This window comes from Aegilops tauschii, chromosome 1 (assembly GCF_002575655.3).
Source record: "Aegilops tauschii subsp. strangulata cultivar AL8/78 chromosome 1, Aet v6.0, whole genome shotgun sequence".
NCBI lineage: Eukaryota > Viridiplantae > Streptophyta > Magnoliopsida > Poales > Poaceae > Aegilops > Aegilops tauschii.
In genome coordinates, this window is record NC_053035.3 from 69,489,536 (window position 1) to 69,510,763 (window position 21,228).

The window sequence follows — 21,228 nt, forward strand, 5'->3', positions numbered from 1 at the left end:
CAATTACGCACCGGTAACATTTTTCCATTTCCGAGGTCCAGAGGGGAAGACGGCGCGGCAAAGGGATCTCGGAGGAGGATACGTGCGCGTGGGCTGTTGAGCAGCCAAGAAAAGCATGTTGGTTTTTGCTGCCGCGGCGTGGCACCGCACGTGACGAGGCAAACGGCCCGTTTTGTAAAGTGTGTGTGCTCTGCTGCAGGGTGCCCCTCCCGGCTTTTGCTGGCGGTAAAGCGCCGGCCTGTGATCTGGATTCTGATACGGCGGTGGTTTTGTAGGAAGGCCGGCGTCAAGCGTTGTTTTCGTATGTATTCGCTTGTTTATTCAGCCTCACATGAACTTTTCCTGCTCCCGCCGTTGAGAGAAGCAGACATTGATCTGAACGCCCACCGGGAGCAGCAATGAGTCTCTTCAAAGGTGGACTGGCGGATCCGAGGACCAGAAGGAGGCCGAGAGGACGGACACTGTCTGGCACCAACACCGTCAATACGTGGGTCATCGGTGTGTCAAGTTGTCTCTAGGTCGACCTCTGATGCGAGAAGGCTCCCGATCTTCACAAACTGGAAATAATTAGCTAACCAAGCATGAGGTTATAACACAGGAAATTGCCCTTTTACTTCACTTTATATATAAAGCAAAGATGACAGAGTCGAACAATATATGATAGTGAGAAAGCCCTCAACCGAAGCAGATCAAAAGATAAACAGGACAAGCGAAAACAAACACAAAAAAGGAAAAGAAAACGAGATGAAGACGCTGTCGGACAAGTGCACCGATGGCGTGGGTCCACCGCCACAGTCTGATAGCCGATGCCTGAGCTCTATGATAACGCCCCCGGAAGGTTCACGATGCAACGCAACGCCGCCGCTGAGTCCGACAGGCCGGGGTTTTCACGTGGAGCCCTGTCCTTGGGGAGGGACTCCGCTGCATGAGGTCTTACACACCTAAGATCCCCTCCACATGCCCTCCTCCGCTCGACCCCCCTTGCCAGCGTCGCCTCTGACCAAAGCTACTATGGATGAGAGCCGTGTCGAGGATTGGGGAGGCTCAACCTTGTCATTTGCTGCAATTGTGACATTTGGCACAGTGGAGACGGTATGGCGTCACGAAGGTGGCACACGTAGCATATTCGATGGCGTCAACAAGTGGTGGATCTAGATTCCTTGCGACATTGCGGGACTCCTTTGACCTTGTGCGTGGAGTCCCCAACTTGCTAATAGTGTCGGTGCGAGGTGCTTAGGCGGAGTAAGCAAAGCCTTCACGTAACTCACGACGACATATCATGGTAATGTGCTGCAAGTGGTTGCACATTGCGGTTCGTGTGGTTGTTGGGGGCTATCCCCAGATCTACCACCAACATTTACTTGTGTCGAAGGTGCGAAGTAGGATTTTAGTGGTATCAACGGCATTCATCTCGTCATTTGATCGGCCTCATGTGTGCGGCGACGGGTGCCCGTGCTTTCTCGAGTGGCTTGTTAAATGTATGCAACTTATTAGATGAATTAGATTTGTTTTTCTTGTAAGTTTGATCCTAATATGACCAATGGGATTGAATTTTGGCTATTGTACAAACAAGTATTCGAGATTCTTCTGGACTATGAACCGTCTTTATTGCCTCGAAGTATTCGAGAAGGTTTTGAGGATGCGGCCCCCATTGGTCCAGTAAAACTCTAACTGCATAACCATGTATCATCCATTTATCTTAAACCTTAGCCCATTTCCCCCATCCTAGGCCGCCCCAGTAGACCTCATGCGCCGCCCCCAAATATTTCTGTCACCGGCAACATCTCTGGTCGATGCCGGTCTCACCATTGGTGATGAGCAAGTCAGCGCCTGCGCCGCGCCATACACATAATGTGTGGTGTTGGCGTACCACCTACGCTGCCACCGAGTTTGGCGAACTCGTGCAGTATAATACCTGCGTGGAATAGGCCTTCAGGCTGAAGCGTTGCTAGTTTATATCTTAGTGTACATCTAGATAGACCAAACTGTTTTGAATGCTAGTGGTTTGCAATGCCTAGGTTTATTCCCTATATGAGAGTAGCTTACGATGCCTCCATGAGTGTATGCATATTAATTCTCAAATGAAATGTATATTAAGTTTGCAATGCCTATGTTAACTTGCATATTAATCTTTCTACATTAAGCTCATTCTAGCTATGGCACCTATGCGTCGCTTTTAAGTATATAACACATGAACATGTTGTTTAATTTGTGCAACCATGGTTTTCTAGACACATTGTTATTACGACCTTTTAGAAAGAGTTTTTTGTACAGTGCAACCAAAATATCACATTGGTGACGTAACTCCATTCTAGTTTGTACTGAACAAAAAGACTGGAAGGGGGTGCACAATGAGAATGTTATACCTGCAACATCTGTAAGTTTACAATTTGCCAAGTTGATGTTAAATGCATATTGCATCCTTATAAAATCCTAGGTGCGATCCTCTTGCCGTTTTTCATCTCTAACACGAGAAGATGAGGTTTAGTTGACAGTCACTTGAATTTGAAATCTCCAACATCACCAACCTCATTATCTCAAGAGTATTCTTCCCATTGGCGGTGACACATTGTATACTTCAAAATTTTATTGTGCATGCTGACCCTACACACATTGTTGCATATGTTTCCGCTAGAAAATTAGACAAGTATTAATCTATTTATGAAATGCAATGTAATTATGAGATGAATGTGTATATCGGCTATGAAAATGTTGTGAATGTGTACTTTGAATGTTGGTAAAATGGAATAAAATTAAAAAAACACCAAAAATGTGAAATGCAAAGGGTAGTGTTAGTGTATAGGAGGCAGTCCCAGAGGAACCACCGCCTTTGGTCATCCTAATGTTGGAAGCGGTTTGTCTGCATAAACCCCTTGCGGTGCGATATCATCATAACCGCGTTCACTGTTCCGAGTATTAGCGGCATAGTCCTTGAGGCGAAATGAATAATCCCCACAAGCCCATGTACCAAAATTTCCTCCAATGCTCGATTTTGTAGTAGTGAACAACATCCTTGCTAGGTAAAACCAATTTGAATTAGACCTACGAGTTTCGCCCCAGTACTCGACAACATATACTTGAGAAGTAGCACTCAATCAAAGTCATCTTGTGATTTCGCCTCCACTTTTCACAATTCCAAAATATTGTCTTTGTTAAAAAATGAAAAACACTCAATAATAAACACCAAATGTGAATGCCTTTGGAATAAAAAACTCAAGCAAATTCAAACTGAAACCAAATCCGCTAGACCGATCCACTAATCCAATTTCAAGATAAAAAGAATAGACAAAGTGAAGTTCATCTTCTTGAGGAGGTCTTGATCATCTCTACATAGGTGAGGTCTTGATTTTGTTCATATCCCACGGTGGTGGACCTAGGATCTTAGTTTTGGGGCTACCACAATTTACATATACTCCCTCCATTCTCTTATACGGGACCATTATGAAAAATACATTTTGCATCTATACAAGGTCACTAACAGTAATCGAGGTAAGAATTAATGATGTTTACTCGTACTAGCAACTCGTTTAATATTTGAATGCATGTAGTCATAAAGCTGGTCATAGTGGGGAACTTAGACTAGTAACATGCATATGTTACTAGTCTATGTTACTACCTCTATAGTGCATAGTATCATAGGTGGTCTCATTTATTACCATGCATGACACATAGTAGCACCACATTTATTATGTTACGGTATCTATCTATGTTACTATAACCATCTCTTTCTTCTTTAATTGCCTGCCACATAAGCATGTTTGCGGGTCCCAAGTACATGATACTACTTATGTTATCCCCACTATGGCCAGCCTAATGACATTGTGCTACTTCCTTCTCATTCCTTCATTGCATGCATGCGGGCATATTAATGATCCCAGTTAACGAAAAGAAAAATTGGTTTGCAAAGCAGTCATTAAAATTTACCTTGGTATCTGTAATTCGAGTTTGTGGCTTTGTATAAGGGAATGAAGGGAGTACATAGTATGGACATTTTATAACTCCAATATTTTTTAAAAACTTTGTGAAAAATACACTATAAATAGTATCAATTTATCAGAATGCCTTCGTAATTGCAATAGATAATTTTAAAATAAAAATAAACTTTTAGATAATAATAATAATAATAAGTACAAGATATAAACTATTTTGTATTTTTTTAAGATGGCATGGCAGCCCCGGTGGATCCGACCATGCCTATAGGGCGACCTTGAAGTGGAGAGACTCTCTCAATGCAAATGCACACTGAGCAAGCGGTTTTATGAGAATATGAGATTATGGGGAGACGGTTTTTTTAGTACAACCACGGTGTGTGGTTAATGACTACAGAGTGGTTCCAACAAGTTTCCGCGCGTATAGAATAGGTCACAACATAAACACCGGAATGTATGTTCGATATACATACCGGGCAATGGTAGCCTAAAGCGAGTAGTCCCGTAGAATCTTGATGGGGCAGTTCGCGTGTGCGATGGCTGCGACTATGTTGCGTTGCGTGCCATTTCCCTAACCTCTACATTTTGTGCTCTCTATCTTAATACATAGGCGCGCAGATCTTCCACTTGTTTCTGAAAAACTAAATATGTATGCCGGGCTGACGTATTTTCTTCTTTTTATTGGAGGACGGCCAAGGTTGAGCGAGATAGGTAGGTGATGAAGCACCCAACGAAGAAGAAAACAAAGAGGAAAGGCTTTGGAGATCCTACACGGAGATGCGAGAAACGCATCATTACGTTTGCGGCGAGCATCTCCCGCAGCCAGCTCTCCTTTTCTAGTCTAGCTTGTTAATCTTTCTCTGTCTTCCACGGTGAGCACCCCTCAAAGGCACTTTGCACACACATGGAGGGAGAGGGAGAGGGAGACCGGTGGCAGGAAAACACACTCATGGCCTTCATAATTTTTCTAGCGGGAAAGGCCCGCAGGCCCACTCATGGCCCCCATGACCCTACGCTGCACACACACTTTGCTTTCACTGGCGCTAGGTCCATGTATAAAACCGATGGCCCCGATTCCATGCAGCAGCACGGGGCCCGGCTGTAAGCCGCAGGCCCAGCGGCATGATCGAGCCCGCGCGGTCGGGGGGCGTGCGGTACCTGGTCTGGGGGACATTCCCTCACTGGGGCGCGGGCGCGCCGCTCATACCACCTTTCACTGCTGCTGCCCTAGTGCCGTTCGGTCTTTTCATGCAAATGTTGATCGAAACAAAGGCAGTAGAATTTGTCGTTCGTCGGGCCTGCTACTGGCCGCTCGATCCGCAGTTTATTTTACTAGTTTCTGCGTAATATTCGGGCGCTCCTACCGTAGAGCGTAGGAGTGGGAAGCTCGAGCTACAAAGAGCTTATAATTAGCTTATTACGCGATGATTTCGGAAGTTGTTTTTTTTTTTCAGAATTAACAATTCTTGGGATACCTAGTGGAGAAGTAGCTCTCCTCTTGTTGTACATATCAAGTGGCCTCCAGATGGTGAACAATGATGGTAAGTGATTTACAAATATGGTTTGACCACCATCATGCGTGGTGCTCTTTAATTATGGTGTACTTTTTCTTGAAGAATGATGAGACTTGGGTACCACTAGCAAAACATCGATCCAACTCGCGCGGCAGGCCTCGACGACAACATTTCGCCTTCGGATGCACTCTCCATCCTCTAGAAGATTTAGAATTCTCGGAAGGGACAAACACCCCGTTCACGCAATACAATCTCCACCTTCTATATATGAACTTTTAGGTCTAAGGAACTGTCCCAAAAGGACATCGTTGTGTCTTGGCGGCAGTACACCTCCTCATGCTCCAGCGCCTCTTGTAACTCTTGCCCATGATCACTTTGAGTATATTCAAGTGGAGACTCTCTCCCCCAGTGATTGTTAAAAAACAGTAGTGATCCATGATAAATGATACCAATGAAATAGTTAAACATTCACTCTAATAAGGGAAAATAACATGGGAAACTATTTGACAGTTTCACCACCTATGCATATACAACATTCAAAAACCTCCTATCTCTACAGAATGTCACATCTCTTCAACATAGTGACCAGAGAATTAGGAAACACAATACACATAGAGAGAAAACCATCACCATACAGCCATACCATCTCTCGAAGAAAAAAATGTGTTGAACAAAAAGTCATTGAGCAAAACAACATATGAGGACAACAAGAGTAGTGGCCGGTAGCTAAGCAAACAAAAAGCAAGATGAATGACAGGAATGGGGAATGAGAAGAAGGTGAAGCCGAGTCTGGCTGTCCACAGAAGTGCACATTATCCCATCCCATAAGAAACAACATTCACAGCAAGAAATGACAACCCACCATCACCCGCCGCAACTAGAAACTGTGGCAACTAATGACCCCTGGTAATTCCCCAAGTGCAGTGTAGTGCAGACAATTGTTATACCACTTTACAACGTGGAGGTGGGACTATGAAGTGTCGATATTTCAAGAGGTCTACGTAAATCTAGCAGAGTCGCAATATTGTATATGGACCACGCTCCATATGGATATAGATGTTGCCACGGCTGTGTGCAAACATTGAGTCGTCATACATGGCCTCCATATTTTTTTTCTTTCCTTTTTTGCTTGTTGTTGTTGCATAAAATCCACACGCTCAATTTGAGGGATTAAAAAACTATTTGAGATAACATTGCATTACAGAGTGGTTACATAGGGATAGAAAAGTTGATTACCAATATAAATTTTACTAAACTGATGACTTTTTTACGTTTGGGAAAAGCACTAGTTGCTCCCCATCACGATGACAGTGAATGCAAGGCACAAGGCACATGCATATGTGAGGAGTCAACTCGTCATCGAGTGACGGTCTGACGACCTCGTCGTCGCCCCATTCCTGCCCGTCGTGGTCGCAGTCGGGGACTACATTTTCAAGGGGGGCTAGGTTCAACATGTTGTGATTAGTCTTGTTGAATGCCACCATCTTGATGTCGAATGCACATCTTCTGATGCGCCGCCTCTCCACTACCAAATCCGCATGTTTCCCCTTGTAACGATGCCAAGCGGGAGGTCGAGGAAAGAGGTGAAACTTCCCTCTCGCTTGAGCGGTCGAGGATGACGCACACTCCAAACCAATGTCCACGTCCGTCGAAGGTGGAGGCTCATGGGGCTTAGTATGGAGCATCCTCCATAAATTATGGCGATTCGGGGTCGTACAGTAACCCTACGATCACTAGTAGAAAACTGGGCTTTGGTCACAGGGCAATATTCACATTAGTCCCGGTTCAGTCACGAACCGGGACTAATGTGAGCATTGGTCCCGGTTCGTGCGGCCAGGGGCCTGCCGGGCCTTGTGGGGGCATTGGTCCCGGTTCGTCCGGCCCCTTTGGTCCCGGTTGGTGGGACAAACCGGGACCAATGGGCCTCGCTCCTGGCCCACCACCATTGGTCCCGGTTGGTGGCTTGAACCGGGACCAGAGGCTCACCCTTTAGTCCCGGTTCATACCACAAACCGGGACTAAAGGGTTGGTCCTAGTAGCGGTCAGAGTTTAGTCCCACCTCGCCAACCGAAGGGCGCTCACACCGGTTTATAAGCCCGTCCCTCTCTGCCTTGTTGAGCTCCTCTCAAAGTGAAAATAGATGCCCTTATACAGGGAATTTGACCTAAATTCACAGTAAATTTCTTTGAATTTCATAGAAATTTATTATGAATTTAGGTTGAATTTTCTCTATAGGCGCATCTATGTTCATTTTTTATAGTAAATAAAATAAATAAACCTTAATAAAATAAAATAAAATAAACTATAGTAAATAAAATAAATAAACCTTAATAAAATAAATAAAAATAGCAGCAGTAAAATAAATAAAAATAGCAGCAGTAAAATAAATAAAAATAAAATAAATAAAGTAAAATACATAAGTAATTAGAAACAAAATGGAATAAAATAAATAAGTTTCCGAAGACTCCGTGCTTGACCACCCTACCGGTGAAGGGGAGACTCGGCTGGGTTTAGCTCTGAAGACTCCGTGCCTATGGCGGAAGGAGCTCATTAACCTTCCGAACTGGACGCCTCCGGCGAGTAAGGGCACTCCGCCGCCGCCTCCTCCTCCGGCGAGTGATCAGGGCACTCAGCCTCCTTCTCCGGCGCGTGGCGACACTCCGCCTCCTCCTCCGGCGAGTGATCAGGGCACTCAGCCTCCTTCTCCGGCGCGTGGCGGCACTCCGCCTCCTTCTCCGCCTGCGCCGGCGTGCCAGAGCAGCCAGCCTCCTCCTTCTCCGCCTCGTCAGCAAGGGCGGAAGAGACCCGCCGCCGCTCCGGCTGCTCCGGCGCGTCGTAGTCCTTCTCCTCCGCCTCGTAAGCAAGGAAAGAAGACAGCCGCAGCCGCTCCGTCTGCTCTGCCGGCGTCTAGCAGTACAGCTGCCAGAGGCGGGAGGCAATACAGATTCGGTCCTTCTCTGAAGACTCCAGAGAAGTTACCATACGAGAGGACCGAGGAGGAGAACGCGAAGATCGTGCGAGCCGAAGTGAAGAACTTCTTTGAAGGGGTGAAAGCAAAGAAACATCCACCTCCGGAGGAGAAGGTAGATCCGGTGAAAGCGAAGCGCACTCTGGATGCCCTGACAAAACCACCAAAGTCTCCGCCGAAAGGCAACTATGAGCGCATTATTGCAAAGACATTTGTCGAAGCGGAGCGGTCGGGAAGTACTGTCAGTGATCAAAGGTTAAAAGAACGAGGAGCTGGGAAAAAAATTGCCCAGCTCGGCGAACAAGCGAACCAATCGTGCCCCCCGCTCAAGGTGTCTAAAGACATCGTCGCTAATAATCCGAGGATGGTGGCCGGTTATAGCAATCTTGAAGATTACCTGCCCGACGATGTACATTATGAAATTATGGAGGTGGACGAACACAAATACCATTACGGGAAGCCTCTCGTCAAAGATGAAAGATCTCTAACAACAATGATGCGAAGATTACATGATTGGTACATGAAAACCTGGAGAGAGTCTGATGGGATGAATACTTTGACGCTGAGAGTTAAACCGGAGCATGACCTCGTTGGAATTGAACTGCTGAATGTTCCATTTGAGGAGTTCTTCCAGTTTTTCAATCAAAAGGCCCTCGATAAATCAACGATCACTTGCTACTGTCTGTAAGTAGTACTACTTCTGTCATTAAGTCTCTCTATATAGGTCAGCTCTTTCATTGCATGTATTTATAATTATCCTCACTATATTATGCAGATTGAAGATCGCCGAATTGAAGAAAAGACAAATCGGTGATATTGGGTTCATTAACACAAATCTCATAGATGCATATACAGTTGAAAAACATGCCAAAGAAGCCGAGGCCAACTTGCTACGATCGTTGGTATTAAATCAAAACAAAGATATAATACTCTTTCCTTACAACTTCAAGTGAGTGTTACTGTCTTGTGCATATTCGGTTTCCCTTATTAGTCCAGGTTATGGTAATGTAATTGATGACTTATGCATGCATGCGCAGCTTCCACTATATTCTCCTAGAGATTAAGCTTGAGCAGGGAGTAGTAACCGTCTTAGACTCGAGACGAAAAGATCCCCAGGACTATGCGGACATGACTCAAATGCTCGAGAAGTAAGTTAAATCGATCATTATCCACCATATCAGCAACTTTGTTCATTTCCTGATATCAAGTAATTGTTTTCTTTGTCTGGCAGGGTTTGGAGAAATTCACCACAAAAGCTCCGGGACTGCCGAAGAAGCTGCAATTTAGACACCCGAAAGTTAGTACTATAGTAGCATGTTCCGCACATCTCCTTGTGATTCAAGCGCTAGTTTCATCAATACCATTCAGCATGCTTGCTTATCAGTTAGATTGACCTCTATTTCTTGTAAAGTGGTTGTGGCAGGAACAAGGGAATGATTTCTGTGAATACTACGTTTGCGAGTCTATCCGCCACACGACCTGTGAGCAGGGCTACTCTGACGAACAATATGAAGTGTGTAAGCAATAATATTCACAATTTTATTTTATTACCATCATTTGTGTCGAGTTTCATTTATTCATATATATATGTATTGACCCCCTTCTTTAAATTAGATGTTTCGGATGTGGGATGAACTCCTAGCAGAAGATCGTATGCGAGCAATTCAAGAGGAATTGGCGGCATTCTTCCTTGACCATGTGATCGCTGAAAACGGAGAATACTATGTGGACCCTGTGTTCTTACAATTTAATTAGGAGATTATATTGTAAGAGATAATTATTGTATATATGTAGCCAGTAGTGTCAGATAGATATACGAGAACTTGTTGTTCGACGAATCTCTCGGAGAAGGAGAGGTGGTCGATATCACTTCTCTCTGTATGCATATGTTCATGACGATCTTCTGTTTCATTCATTTGCTTACTAGCTAGCGTGTCTAGTCCTCTCCATACATATATAGTACGTAGCGTCGACCAAGCACGGAGATAAGAGAGGACACTTCTCTCTATTAATTAGCTAGCTAACACAATATATGGAACACCTAAATTAACCCCCCAAAACCCCCCAACCCTACCCCCTTTCAAAAAAAAACAAAAACCCCAGCCCCTGAAATGCTGACGCGTGGATGCCTATTGGTCCCGGTTGGTGACACCAATCGGGACAAAAGGCCCTGCTTATTGGTCCCGGTTGGTGGCACCAACCGGGACCAAAGGCCCCCCTGCCTGGGCTGGCAGCAGCGGCCACGTGGAGGACCTTCTGTCCCGGTTCGTGTAAGAACCGGGACTAAAGGGTTAGGGCTTTAGTAACGACCCTTTAGTCCCGGTTCGAAAACCGGGACAAAAGGCCCTTACCAACCGGGGTAAAAGCCCCTTTTCCTACTAGTGGATAGTATCATTTTGGCCGAAAATTATCACTTTGATGGTTATATGGCCATCGGTCCAATATGGTGACTCTGCTAAAGTTGCTCTAGAGATAGGAATCCTATTCTCTCACGTTCTATCTGCCTATGATACAACCTTTTGTACACCAAATATTTGCTTACCTAGACTCTCTTAAAATGCAAGTGCAAAGAAGGTAGCATGCAAGATTACAACGTGCAAGTAAATAAAAGCCACATATTCAAATTTAATGATGCAGTAAAGTAAACAAGAGCAAGTGTGAAAGTAGTGATGGTAGAGTGGAATTGTCCCTAGGCCATTGACTATGATACTATAACCGATAATCATGTTTTTAAGGTTTATATGTGGAAGAGGCCTATGATCACTAGCTAACATGTTCTTATGGTTGAAACTCTTATCAAGCATCCGCAAATACTAAGTATTCATTAAAGTAGATCAAACCGTATCATTAAGATATATGAGTAATCATTATCCCATATGCTTTGACTCCTATACTTAGGTACGGTAATATGTGTCACGTCGGCCACCTTATGCATATTCATCTCACGTCGGCCACCTTATGCATATTCATCTCAACATATTAGTAACCTCAAATCTGATCCAATATACGCGCGTGCTCATACATTAGCACAGGAGCACAACGCCATATCAATCATACAATTTGGGGGAGCAATAGATAGCTACAACTAATCCACAACACCATATCACCAATACCAGATGACAAAAGAAAATTACTCAGACATAACAACAAGCACAGTAGATAATTGGACAATCGTTCATTATATCAAACATCATGTTTAAGTAGGGGATTATTGAGGTTTGTGGGTTAGTTTACTAGTGTATAGATGAAAGGAAATGATGAAGGAGATGGTGTCACAGTCGATGAAGATGATGATGGCGCTAGGGCACCACCGAAAGAGAGCAGGAGACAGCCCCCTCCTCCTCCTCCTCCTCCTCCTTCTTCTTCTTCTTCCTTGGCCTCCCCTTAGTGCAGAAGGGTTTCTCCTCTTATTTTTGGGTGGCCATGGGTGTGGAGAGGAGAGTCGCCTCCGATATGAGTAGTTTTTTGGATCTCATTTTCTGGGTACCGTCACCATTTTGTTACTCCTAATATCTGTAACCGAAAAGTCTAATTTTTTTAAGGCGGTGGACAAAACTTCGGGGACAAGTTCATGGTTAAAGGACACCCAAGAAGCTCCAAACTATCCAAGTGGCTAGGCGACACGGGCAGCCCAGGGGCTGCGTGGAAGGGCTCCTGTCAGGTGGGTTTCTAGCCAATGGGGGCCTTTGGTCCATATATCACCATTGTATTTTTATTATATGTTTTGTCTATGGATAGACCATTTTTCCATGGAAGGCAAAAACACTAAAAAAATAACAATATGTACTTGCCACTGAATTAATAAGTTAGTCCAATAAAAAATAATATGGATGTAACATAAACATAACAAAAATTATAGATACATTAAAGACGTATCAAACCCAACACTCTGGGATAGAAACAAGAGTAGATAGAAACGAGTGGGAAAGAAACAACCCTTAGAAGTTGGCATGATGATTGAGCGAGAATTTGTTCTTTGACACCAAGGCAAAACCCACATTTTTTTATTGGTGTGAATAGTTCTTTTCTTTAAAGTGGCAAAGAGGAGGAAAAAAATTGTAGGTCAACTGTACATGCGTGATCCGACTAATAGCGAAGGAAGTTTTCATTTGCACCCAAAACCGAGTTTTCACTTGATATGTTGCGGCATATTTTGATTATGAATACGAATGTATTACGAACTATATGTAACAATGGGCTCAAACAAGATGCAATGCAATGGCAAGATGAATGTGAACGTGTGTTTGTATCGGACATGTGTTGATACGTGTTCATCATGTATTGAAAAAAATATTCATCATGTATCTTTATTTTCTCCATCACAAATTAAAATTTATTCATATAATTTCCGGAATTTTTTATTCATATAACAAAATATTATATTCATGTAATAAGAATAGGTTACAAATTTCTAGATATAAGAAACACAAGTAATTTTGAAAAGAAGCAAAACATTGGATTAAGAGGTGAAGAAGAAAAAAATAAAGAAAAAAGGAATATTAGAAAAAACACAAAAGAGAGAAAGAATTAAAAACACTAGAAGAAACTAGTGAAAATGATAAAAAAAAATCAGAAAAAGATACGCACACCAAACCGTGTGAGTGCCCCACTATCCATCCACGAGGCACGGATTAGAGGGACCTCCTATACCGCGCATGGCACGCTGGGAAGACGCCCCAGCACGCCATTTTGAGCCGCCCCATGTACGGGCGCTCTGTTTTTAGATTTTGTTTTTTTTCTTTTTCCTTTTTGAATTTTTATACTTTAAATAATTTGGGAATCTGAAGAAGTTCCAAAATTTTCTAAAAATGAGAACTGTGAAATAAAAAGTTCAAGAAATCATAAAAGGATAGTGGATTTAAAAAATTACTGTGATTTCAAAAATATGTTCGCATATTCAAAAAAGTTTCACATTTCAAAAAAAGTACACATATCCAAAAAATGTTCATAAAAATTTATTAAATGTTCAAAACAAACGAAAATATGTTCTCGAATTTCAAAAATTCTTCCAAAATTTTGAAAAAACTTCATCGGTTCCAAACCAGTTCGCTGATTGAAAAAATGTTCTTGTATTTCAAAAAAATACTCATCAAACAATAAAATATTCACCAATTCAAAAAAGTTAATGAGTTTAAAAAAATGCTCGCAATTTCGAAAATCTTTGTGATTTATAAAAAGTTCGTTAATTCATTAAAAAAGTCACAATTTTCAGGAAATGCTCATGATTTTAAGAAAATGTTCACGAATTTACAGAAAAAAATCATGATTACAAAACATTGTTCACAAACTTGGAATATGTTGGAAAAAAGAAAAAATACAGAAAATAAATAAAGAAAAAGGAAAGGAAGCAGAAAATCAAAAACCAGAACATAAAGAAAAAACATAGAAACGTCAAAAAATTCGCTTCATGGAAGGTTCTAGAAGCTTCCCAAAACCGGTGAGAAATACACCTAAATTAGACCGGCAACCACTAATCGAGCGTACTAGAGGGGTGCGCCCTGGGTTGCTTGCGGGCAACCTGCAGCCAAATATGAGACGGCATTTAGCACGCATGACGCACTGTCCAATGAGCAAGCGCGCACCGCCCTATTAGGCCTGCCCAGGAGCAGGGCGGGACGGCCCGATGTTTTTAAATTTATTTTCCTATTTTTTCTGGTTTTACTTTTCTTCATTTAGTTATTTCTGGATTTCAAAAAAATTCCAATTTCAATAAAGTGGATTTGAAACAATGATCCCAGAAATCATAAAATATTCATGGATTAAAAAGATCATGATTTTGAAATAATATTTGCGTATTGAAAAATGTTCATGAATTAGAAACAAGTTTCATGAATTCAAATATTTTTCATGAATTTTGAATAAATGTTCATAAAAATAAAAAACAATTAAGAATTACAGAAATGTTCATCGATTCAAAAAATGTTTGCTGATTTAAAATTTTCATGCATGCCGCAAGGAAACCATGCGATCGAAAGTAAACGCAGCAAAAAAGAAAAAAGTCCTTGAGGTATTTGTAGTAGCTGAACCATTTGCTAGTTGCGCGCTGGTGCAAGCTTGGCCTTGATCTAAAAAGTCCTATATTTCTCTACAGAGGGAGTATATCACTACATATCTCTTCACATGGACATCTGTTGGTTGAACACTAACTGTACATATGAATATAGTGAAATATATGCAATTGATCTTTTCTTCTTTCATTAGGGCACTTTCTTAGTTCATTAGGAAAATCATACCCATGTGTCGTGGAGTATGTACCATCGAACTTCCAATATAAGTTTAATTTGCCAGCTTTGGTACAGAGCTATAGATCAGATTGCGGTAATCAAATTAGTACCAGCTTGGAACCTGCAATCCAGCTATCAATCACAGCTATTTAATCGATGACCCACGGATGTTTTCTGCGGCAAACGTGGAAGCCACGTTCCAACGGGAACAATGATTATAGTGCTCATACACTCTTTGTTTAAAAGATTTAACAAGCATCATATACTCCTTCACTGCGCCTTCGTGCATTATGTTCTTCTCTCGGCGTTCTCCGTGTTGACTGTGATTCTATTTGAAGACATGTGGAGCCATACGAGCGCAAAATGCAGAACACTAAGATTATGCCGGTTACGTGGAATATTTGGAAGCGTCGAAACTCTAAAATCTTGTGCGATAAGGCATAGTCCAAACTCTAAAGTCATCTGCGATGAGGCGGAATTTTTTTTTTTTTTTAGAAAAGGAGGATTACTCCGGCCTCTGCATCTGGATGATGCATGTAGTCATTTTATTAATTATTCACAAAGACCTTACATAGTATAGTACATTAGTCAGTCTGAAGCCATCATTTTAGCAACAACTGTCGCTACTCCTATCCACATGATGAAGGGGTGCCGATAGTCCGAGCCTAATACCAAACAGACATCGCACAAAATCCTAACATCCAAAGACAGAGGCCCCAACCTAGCCACAACTGGGTTTGGGGCACAGACTAGTCTGACGCACTCTCTGTGTCATCGTCGTCGTCTTCCACTAATCCATTTTCAGAGCAGAATAATGCACCGACCTTGCTAGGCCTCTCTGTCATCGACCCACCATGACGCCAGACAGCATCCTCCTCCTGCGCGAGTCCATCTCCGCGCATCAGACTCCGAGTCTCCACGGCGCCATGCTGCCGAAATCCGTCGCCATCAATGTGTAAAATGAAGCACCACTCCACCAAAGAAGCCATCCTCTGGTCCCTTGAGCCCGTGTGTACCTCCATGAATGACACTGTCATCCGATCTACAGATCTAGGGTTTCCCCAGGAGGTAGCAGAGAGTGGCCTTGAACTTCTCCACGCCTTCAAGAAGGGAACGACGCAGACAGCACCACCACCGCCGGCCTTGGCAGTAGCCAAAAGCAAGTTTTCACCCAGATCTGTTCGAAGAAACTCCATCTCTCGTGCACGGGCCGTCGCCACCAGACCGGCTGTAGGCTATTGTGCTTCCACGCAACAACAACCACCACCTCCCGCCGCAAGTCGCTGCAGATCCCGCCCTGAAGGCCCGCCGACCCGAAGAAAACGAGGCCGCCACGACCTCGGAACCGCCACCGCTGGTCCCTCCAACTGGATCATACTCCAGAAACGACGCCCTCAAGAGGGGACTCCGACGCAGAAGCATCGCCATCGCTCGATCTCAATGAGATCAGGTGTTTCCCCGGAGTTGCCGCGACCATTAGATCAGGCCTTGCCTATCCAGATCGCCGCCGGACAAGATCAACACGAAGGACACACGACCACTGGAGGTAGCCGCTGCCACCATCATGGTTGATCCTGCTGCCGGATTGGCCGCCATCCGCGCGCGTGCGCCTGCGCCACGGCCACCATGCCTCCTCCATGGATCTGGGCAGGATCCCATCCCTGAAGAAGAGGACTGCAGTGACATGGGCGCACAGTTGCGACCACGCCGTCCTCCCACCACCAGGGGGCCTAGCGACATGGGCGGAGGAGCGCTGCGCCATCCACCCATCGCTCGAGCCTCCCGCTCGAGGACAAGCCACACCAGGGCGCCAGGTGCCCCGCCGCCGCCGGATCTGCACGGGCTTAGCCCGGCCGAGTCCATAGGCGAAATTCCTAAGATATGATATTCTCCTGTGGTCCAGCATATGTAAAAATGAAGATCGCAAATGAATCTTTTTTTTTGAGGGTTGGATTTTGTTTCATCAGGCGTGATACTTTCCCATCTGAATCTAGAGATGTAACGCTAGTTTGTTTCCTTTTTCGCATTCTCATGTAAATACCTTCTTTTGATATACTGCTTAAATATATACTCCCTCCATTCGCGAAAATTGCTTTTGGAGGCCGAGCTCCATGGAGGCCTCCTTTCACAAAATTCGAAATTCATCAAAATTCATATTTTTACATTTCAAAAAAATCTGAAAAAGTATAGATATACATGAAGACATAATGTACATGTGTTTAAATTCTCAGTACAAAATACGTTGAAATGAGGGCTGGCAAAAACATCTAGGGCTTTTCAACACATGATACTATTCATCCTTAAAGTTCAGAAATTTATCTTTTTTGTATAGGTCGTGTTTCAAGGTATTTCATACTGAATTTTTACACACATATACATTTCATCCTTATATACTTGCATTTTTTCAGATTTTCTTTAAAACTAGAAAGTTTGAATTTAGAATTTTACAAAAATAAAGGGCTCCTTGGAGCCCAGTCACCAAAACGCCCTACTCCTTGGAGTCTGTTCGGTGTCATGAGATGATTGATGCGGATATAGTCATTGTTGTAGTTTGTTGATTGTAGATCAGATCACTTTGGGTTTTTCTTTTTTCTTCCCCTACGCATAACTTTGGTCGTATATAACTTTGCTATTTATTGGTGTGTTTTTGTGTGCATGTGATGTTGGTTGTGTGTATCTTAACTATACAGTGTGTTTGCATCCTCTTGATGCCCCATTTCACATTAATTAAATCCACCCCTAGTTGAAAAAGCCAGATGAAACAATAGAATTGATTAAAGCTTCCTTAGTCATTTTTTTAGCAAATCTATTTTATTTTATGAAAAACATCGAATGGCTAATTAATTTTTTTATCATTATTTTGCTAGTCCCCATTGAATCATCCGACTCTTCATCTTCTCATAAAAAAAAGGATATCATAGCTCCAACTTCCTTCAGATGCCTGGCCTCGATATATTTGTCTTATTTTCGCCTGAACTAAACTTTTGCAATAGGACTCCATGATTATTGGGATGTCGACCATGTGCATCAGCTTGGATGATAAACATCCAGCGCGCGTAAATTGGAGAAACAAGAGAGGTTGACATAAGTATGCAACTATGCAAGTTGATGCGAAATGCCTGGCTGGAATTCCAGACAGCTTGGACACATTGAGACGACCACGTTAATTCAATTCGATTGATCGGGGCTGAAGAAGATTAGCACTAAGTGCATAATTGCCGTGCACGTTCGACCGATCTATATCTTGATCCGTAACCCAGTTATTTATCAGCAGCACGGATCGCAAGGCGCATAAATAACTGCCGTGCTTACGTCATTTAGCCGTATATAAATACACCCGTTCACCACAACTAAATCATCCACAGCTGAGAAGCATTTCATTCCCAGCTTGCAGGAGCTGACATAGGTAGCTAGCCCCTGAAGAGGTGGATCATGGCAAAGCGTAACGAGCTGTCTCTCTTGGTGCTCGTGGCCATGGCCGTTGTCGTCTTCCTCTCCGTGCAGGTGAAGTCGGAGGTGGCTGCCGGCAGCTACACCACAGAGATGCAGGAAGCTGTGAGGAATGAAGTGAAGGCCTTCCCCGACCTCCGTCCCGGCCTTATCCGGCTCTTGTTCCACGACTGCTTTGTCAATGTGAGTGAAGATACTTTTGGCATTATTGCAGGGGCCTTGCTTTCAAATTCAGTTTTTTTTTTCCTGTGTTAAAACGATTCAGTATACCACCTTTGTTATTTGAAAATCATTTTTGTTACCGTAAGCTGAGCCACAACATCACCATATATTAGGGTTGCGATGGATCCGTGCTGCTGGAGACCTCGCGCATCAACGGCACCGATGGGAAGACGGAGATGACGTCGGCCTTCAACGGCGGCCTCCGTGGCTTAGAGGTGATCCAGAACATCAAGAAGAACCTCGGGACCAAATACAACATCACCTGCACCGACGCCGTCATCTACGCGGCGCGCGAGGCGGTCTACCTGCTGAGCAAGGGCAAAATCGCCTACAACGTCACCGGACCGGGCCGCATGGACGGCGTCATCTCCAGATCAGAGGACCCGGCAAAATTCCTTCCAACCCCCAGCTTCACCTTCGACCAGCTCAAAGAAAGCTTCCGGAACAAGAGCTTGAGCACGGACGATGTCATCGCCCTCTCCGGCGCGCACGCGATAGGCGTCGCTCACAGAATGTTCGTCGACGTCAATACTCTTGATACCCCCGTATCGTACCAAAAGGCCGTCGCGGTCGAACTGAGTAATGGTACGGACGTGATCAAGAACAACGTCCGCGACTTCGGCGCGGCCTCCGGTTACATGGACAACAACAAGGAGAGAATGGAGGCGAAGGGCGTCCTGGACAACAGCTTCTACAACGCCATCAGCCAGAAGATGGCGCTTTTCCCATCCGACAGGGTGCTGTGGGAGGGCGCCAAGGCCAAGGTGACCGGCTATAAGGATAAAGCCGACACGTGGTACATAGAGTTCGGCAACTCCATGGAAAAGCTCAGCAAGCTCCCCGCCACGAGCGACCCTTCCAAGATCGAGATCAGGGAGGTGTGCAGTAAGACCAACTAGAGGCGCCACGACTAGACGCTCCTCGCCAAAATTTGGAACGAGACAAAACATGCTCGCGTTTATTCATTATATATTTATTGATTATTATTTATATATTATTATCCTTTTCTAAAAAACTTATATATTATTATGTCGGCAGTATATTATTGTGAAAAAAACATGTGGACCGGTGTTTATTTCCTTTGGTTTGACTTACTTATTTGTAAATTTTGTATACATGTCTCCGAATAGGTGTGGTTTTGTAATCGTCCACGCAGTTATCCTACCGCAATAACCATGACAATTGCTCTAAAAAAATAACCATGACAATTAACTAATTGACTGGACTATTTGGAGAACTTTCAAAAATTCAAAATGTTTTGATAGCTCAAATCATCGGTCCAATTAAAGATTTGTTTTCACCACTAAATGTGTCACGACAGACTTTCAAAAGTATACTCAATATTGATATATTCTGATGATTTTATTTCGGGTAAAGAATTACCCAGCTGCAATATACAAGTTGCCAACCTATTCGCACAGGCATGAAAAATAAAACCTTTTTTTGAAACATTTTAATCATTTTTATAGGTTGGGAGTTATGATCATGTACCATAAGAGTTATCATTACCAAGAACAAAATATTGTGTTCTTGGTTTGTCATTACCGATAACATTATGTGCGTTTGTCGGAATACTCATAGATAGTTAATTATTGACTACAAAACTAGACCTCACTACGACTGTTCATACTAGATAATACCCCGCGGGTTGCAGCGGGACTTTATGCTTCTCAATTGATGCAAAGTGAATTGAAATATCATGCGATAATTCAAGTGCTTACTGACAACATATGCCTTGCTTCTTAATTATTTGAGCAAATTTGTAGATCATATTTCTCTTCAATTTTCGTTAGTGACAAACCAAGAACAAAATCAGACCCTTGTGAGCAACTTAGTTGTGCCATTCCATTGCACAATAGTACGATATGTGCACAAAGTTCCATTACAATTGATTATTACCCGACACTCCAGAGTACACAATATTCTCTGTAAAAATGGTTTCCTCTTGCTTAATCTGCAACAGGAAACTGCAGCTATTGAAAACTTAATGAATATGGAAAGAATACTCGTAGATAGTTATTGATTACAAAACTAGACCTCACTACAACTGTTCATATAACTACATCAGAGTATTTGACAAAAAACTACCACATTTCACGTCACCGTCCCACAGAACTACCACATTTTAAAAAGTGACCGAAAACTCCAGATTAGTACTAATTTTGTGAAAAAAAACTACCAAGTTGAGTTGATGACCGTTTTATGATTTTAAACCTGTTTATGACATGCGGGACCCGCGTGTCAGAGCTGACGTGGCGGAAAAGTCAACTCTGTTTATTTCGACAGTTAGATTGACGGTTATTATAGGTGGGTCCCACATGTCAGCATCTACCTTCTTCTTCCTCATCCTCTTTCTCTCTTAGGCATTTCAACGAACACCTGGTGTTCGTACCCGCGTGGTGAAACAGAGCTCGGCTTCATCGGGTTCTTGGCCGCCTCCGGTGCCTGGTAGTGCGCGGCCGCCTCGCCGGAGGAGGAAGGCCCGGCGCCGACCAACGGGCTCGCCCCTCCTCCTGCTCCGGGCCGCCGCCGCGAGCTCCCAGCACCATTGTCAGAACGACGTATGGGTGCCCCGCCGCCGCCACGCAAGCGCCAGCGGCAGTGGCGGTAGGCCGCTTGATTTGGCCTATCCTTTGGCGGCTAGGTTTGGCGCCCTGGTGCCGCCAGGAGCGGCACTCGAGTGGGGTCTTTTCTCTATGGGACCAAAACTTACCTCTATCTCTTCATCCGCCCTTACTCTAGTATTATTGTCAAATCCCTAACTTTATCTTCTCGCTTTACCATCATTTGATGTTTTTATTTTCAACTTTAGGAAATCAATGAAATGGTCCTCATGTACTGCGAAAGATGGCATATTGTCTGCTTTAAAAATGAAACAGTTCTCACGAGCACTATTCAAGGAAGAAAAGGAATACAGTTAA

General features: G+C 43.6%; 1 protein-coding gene across 1 annotated transcript; it reads left to right on the forward strand.

The window, feature by feature from the left end:
- Positions 1-18,009: 18,009 nt before the first annotated feature.
- Positions 18,010-19,453, forward strand: LOC109764647 (peroxidase 47). Its single transcript, XM_020323446.4, has 2 exons — positions 18,010-18,268; positions 18,421-19,453. The coding sequence occupies exons 1-2, from the start codon at positions 18,068-18,070 to the stop codon at positions 19,204-19,206; spliced, it is 987 nt and encodes a 328-aa protein (XP_020179035.1). The 5' UTR covers positions 18,010-18,067; the 3' UTR covers positions 19,207-19,453.
- Positions 19,454-21,228: the final 1,775 nt, after the last annotated feature.